Below are 4,477 nucleotides of genomic sequence, written 5' to 3'. Positions count from 1 at the left end.
AACTATTAGAGGTGAGCCTGGTAAGTCACAGCAGATTTGGTCAACAGTTCACGCTGTCTGAGTTTTCCCTTCAGATTTGCGGCCTCAAAGGTATCTTAAGTGAGACCATCAAGTTACTGAAAAGCGTCCTTGATCTAGCCTAGAGGTTAGAAAAACAGCAAAAATATGCATCAAAGTTTTAACCCTCTACGAACTGAAAACTTCAACCATCTGGGAAAAGTTATGCCACACTATTTGGCAGGTACTCATAAATTGCATTTTCATTTCAAAATCCAACATTTGGGGGGTAGCGACTGAACTATTGCATCCTTTTGGTGGCCACCTATTGAAGTACTGCAATATCTCAGTGGAGGCCACCAAACATGATACAACAATTCAGTAGCTTCCCATCAAAAGGGATCAAATGCAATCCTGCTGGCCACAAATTTATCTTGAAGGAGTATATACCAAATTTGGATGTGCAAATAGAACCATCCATTATATTTTTAACAAACACCATAACAGGCTTGCTGGAAGAAAAAAATCTTGAATCATACAATTTAGAAGTTTGGATGCATCTATTTTGTGACTGAAGGAAACTACTTACGGTATTGCCAACCACTTAAGAATTACAGGTGGTACAAAACTCATACGTGTAACCTGTTGACACTCCTAAGACGATTTACATTTAAAGAAACCTATCAAAAGGCTAACAACAGGCAATGGTCGAATATTGAAGTAAGTAGCAGATGTGAGATATGCACAAACGGAAGATACATATATCTTAAACCAGATGGATGAGAAAAGGGTTAAGTATGTACATGTTCCTGTCGCGATAATCACTGCCATAAAATTGACAAGGCACTTGAGAGTAGAGAGTTCACCTTCTGTTCCTTCATGGGGAAAATGACCTTGAGAATGAAAATCAGAGAGCAACTGGTCCTTGAAATGAAATGTATTCATTAGCCAAGTTGTAACCTCGTCTTCAGATGTAGGAATAGTATCAAGTGGGATACGGCGGACATGCATATGAACTTCAGAAGGGTTCACCCCAGAGGCATTGTCGAAGAAAGTCGGACTACTAGGCCTGTAGCCAATGGTCACATCATAAACTGCAGTACACAGAGAAACCAATGTACAGAGTAAGTAAATAAAGAAAAAAAGTAGCACAATCGCCTCCAAGATGCTCTAGTAGATATAGCTAGCTAAAGTAACCCAACTACTGACAAACACAAATTGAATTAGCAGCATAAATGACTTGCTGTGGTTTAGCCTTTAAATGTACAATGCAAGCGGCAATAGAAAAAGTATAGGCACCTTTGTTTTCCATCCGAATGATGCATTGTACTATAAACCTATTATCTTAATCTGAGCATTTATTTCATTACTGGATTACAAGTTTGGTAGATTTCTTAAAAGGAAACAACTATTATAGACAAATAGAGTTATTGAAGAGAAACACAGAGCAATGAAGCAGCAAATCTTGTAATGCAAACATTACAACCAATCAAAGTTGGTTGTGTCTAGTACAAATCAAACAATTAAGTGCTTATTAGTAGGAAACATCAAACAACTGAAACTACTATCAGAAATTCCGAAAGACTTGTATAGTTGTTCACTTGTTTGTAAATATAAGTTATTTAAATATTTAGCCAAACATGAATCAAGGTTCAGGAGTTATACAATGCATGGAATTTATTTGCCATTCTTGAGAAAAGTTTCAAATTTAAATTGCAAAGAAGAATCCCGGTGGAATTCAGTGAAATGAAAGTGTAAACCCCAAACAATATGTAAAGAAGGCAACCTGCATCCAAAGATCCCCTTAATTCTTCTAAACATGCACAGAAGCCCTTTGTTTTTGGAAGCAAGACATGCTTTAGTACAGGTAAGCCATGTTCAACAGCATATTTCTGATTACGAAGGCACTTCTGCTCACTGCATAAAATAGTTGGGAAGAAAACTCTTAATACATGCCTTAGATAAGAGGAAGCAATATTTAACTATTATGCATGCAGGAACATCTAACTATTTTTAACCACCCATAGATTGCAACCCATGGTGTCTTAAATTACTCAAGAAAAAATGTTTAGCAATCTAATACCAAGTCTACAATTAAAAAGGAAAGCAGAAGCAGGATGAGAAATTACGTGAAATCTGTTCCTTCTGGGAAAAGAGCAAGCCAGAGAGAATCTTGAGAATCATTTAAAGTTGAAAGCATTTGGCGCATATTTGGTTCGTCGACCTCCCACTTTCTCTCCACAGAAATGAACTCCAATATGTGAAACGACCATCCAAATACAGGAAGTTTCATTAAACTACTTTTAAGGATATACTTTATGAATCCCTGGTGTCCTTTGCGCAACGCCAGGTCCCACAAGTACATCCAGTCCACCTCAGTTCTATGGTTTGAAATAAGCAAAATGCGTTCCCCTCTGGGAACAGTTTCTCCAGAAAAAATAACTTTAGTCCCGTTTATCTTTTCAAAAAGAACAGGCCATAAAGCTATCCAAGCACCAAAGAAGACAGATGTTACTCTTCTACTGTAAGGTACGCTGAAAATTCTAACTAAAACAGCGCCCGCGAAGCCAAAATACACTAACATCATGAACGCGGTCAAAACAAGCACAAGTAAGCAAACCACACCCCGAATTGCTCTTAGTGGAGTTAAAGGACGGGCCTTCATGGCATTATCTGAAGGCCTTTGAACTTTCATTACACTCAATCTCAATCAATGCACTTCTCTTATCTATCCACTTACAATGATCCTAAAGGGAATACCAGGTGACACCAAATTTTCACTGATTGCACGAAATTATGTGGGGGACAAACAAGATACTAGCAGAGTAGCAGAATATACAGCGCATGATGTTACTTGGCTTCAAGAAACAACTCCTAGGGTTTACCAACGGTTAGATAGCTGATCCCTTGGGATAAAAACCAAAGGTTAGTCCTCCATGGAATTGGATATATTTACCCTGCATAAGGAAAGCGAGGAAGAGAGTCAGCAATGACATGTTTCATGTAGCATAGTACAGTGTGGTAAAGATGAACAAGATTTTTAGATGGTGCCAAGCACATGTAACAGTTGGCAGGGAAGAAATTCAATAGCTTTTAGCAGAAAGGAAAAGACAGTTAACCGGATAGAGCATGAGTGATAATTGGTGTATAGATATTCGACACCAGACAAAAAGATAAACACAAAGCATAGCCAATTTCTGGATAAAGCATCCACTGTGATTGATAATGTGTTTAGTTGTGGCATGTTACACCTCCCCTCAAGGTTGAGACTATCTACTGTCAACAAAGCAGGTAGACAATTGACCTTTCGGGGGAAGTTTCTATTAAAAGATTGTCACACAGGTTAACCAAGTGAAAAACAGAGGGATTTCTCAGATACCTCAACCCATGATAATAAAAACAATGAAACGGAACTTGAGTTCACTCCCAAGTCAAGGAGGATTGATCCACCAAGATTTAAGATTGAACCTCCTAAACGAGAAACATTCTCTAAAATATTACTTAGAGTTAGCAATTAGTGACCCAAACGAACAAAACTCAGCTTACATATTCAAACCACTCTCGCAGACCGTCATCCCCTCAATCATAAACCAGTAAACCACTTTATAGTTTCCCACGTCACATGTATTTCACTACGTATTCAATAATACCAGTACTCCAAATATTCTCTGTCAACTAGTTAATTCCAAACTAAATAGCTTGAATCTAAAAGACAAAACACATATCTGGGATTCATGTTCAATATAACATGAAACTCGAAGCTGTCTTGGAACCCAGCAAAAGCCATGTGTTACTAACTAATTATGTACCATCTCAAAATGCAAATCAACTGTACCCAACTCACTTGATTGTACACTTGGAAAATGGAATCATATGCATATTGCTAATCTAGCTGCTTCCCATTCCACCCAACTCAACTCAGAAAAACCAAGCCAACAATAAGTGAATGCACCAGAAAACTCGAAAAACCCAATAGACGGATCTATAATAAATACAAAGTAATGAAATGTTGAATCAGAAGCAAGGAAATTAGATCCAACAGTTGGTTGAGTTGTGAATGAAACAGATAGGGATGTCAAAGAAGGTGGTGGTTTTACCTTGTTACTCCCAAGCGGTGGCTTTGGAGCTTCGCTGGGTGTGAAGGAAAGGATGCGAGTGACTTGAGTTTGAGATGGAGTTGGAGTCGTATATGCAGTGGACCGCACTATTTGTAAAAGTAAAACTGTGAAAAAGGGTAAGTCGATTCGGCCATTAGATAGCAAATTAGTCATTGCAATTATAGTTTGAGTCATAAGAATTTATGAATTTTTTTTTTTTTTAAAGTCAAAGGTAAACATTGTATATAAAAATAATCTCAAGTTACAACCATGAGATTTCGGTGGTGGACATATAATTTCCCACACACATCTCTACCAAGAACTAACCATCGTTAAATCCAATCATCTAGTGTTGGGCATGGGACGTGATTGAGCTAATCTCG

General features: G+C 37.9%; 1 protein-coding gene across 1 annotated transcript; it reads right to left on the bottom strand.

Annotated features, from left to right (window-relative positions):
- Positions 1–459: 459 nt before the first annotated feature.
- LOC101305705 (probable 1-acyl-sn-glycerol-3-phosphate acyltransferase 5-like) lies at positions 460–4,154 on the bottom strand. Its single transcript, XM_004289571.1, has 4 exons — positions 4,095–4,154; positions 2,127–2,954; positions 1,784–1,914; positions 460–1,091 (listed from the first exon to the last, which is right to left on the bottom strand). The coding sequence occupies exons 2-4, from the start codon at positions 2,690–2,692 to the stop codon at positions 652–654; spliced, it is 1,137 nt and encodes a 378-aa protein (XP_004289619.1). The 5' UTR covers positions 2,693–2,954; positions 4,095–4,154; the 3' UTR covers positions 460–651.
- Between the last annotated feature and the right edge of the window lie 323 nt (positions 4,155–4,477).

Source organism: Fragaria vesca, linkage group LG2 (genome assembly GCF_000184155.1).
Source record: "Fragaria vesca subsp. vesca linkage group LG2, FraVesHawaii_1.0, whole genome shotgun sequence".
In the NCBI taxonomy this organism is placed as follows: Eukaryota; Viridiplantae; Streptophyta; class Magnoliopsida; order Rosales; family Rosaceae; genus Fragaria; species Fragaria vesca.
This window is presented reverse-complemented; position numbering and strand designations above follow the sequence as displayed.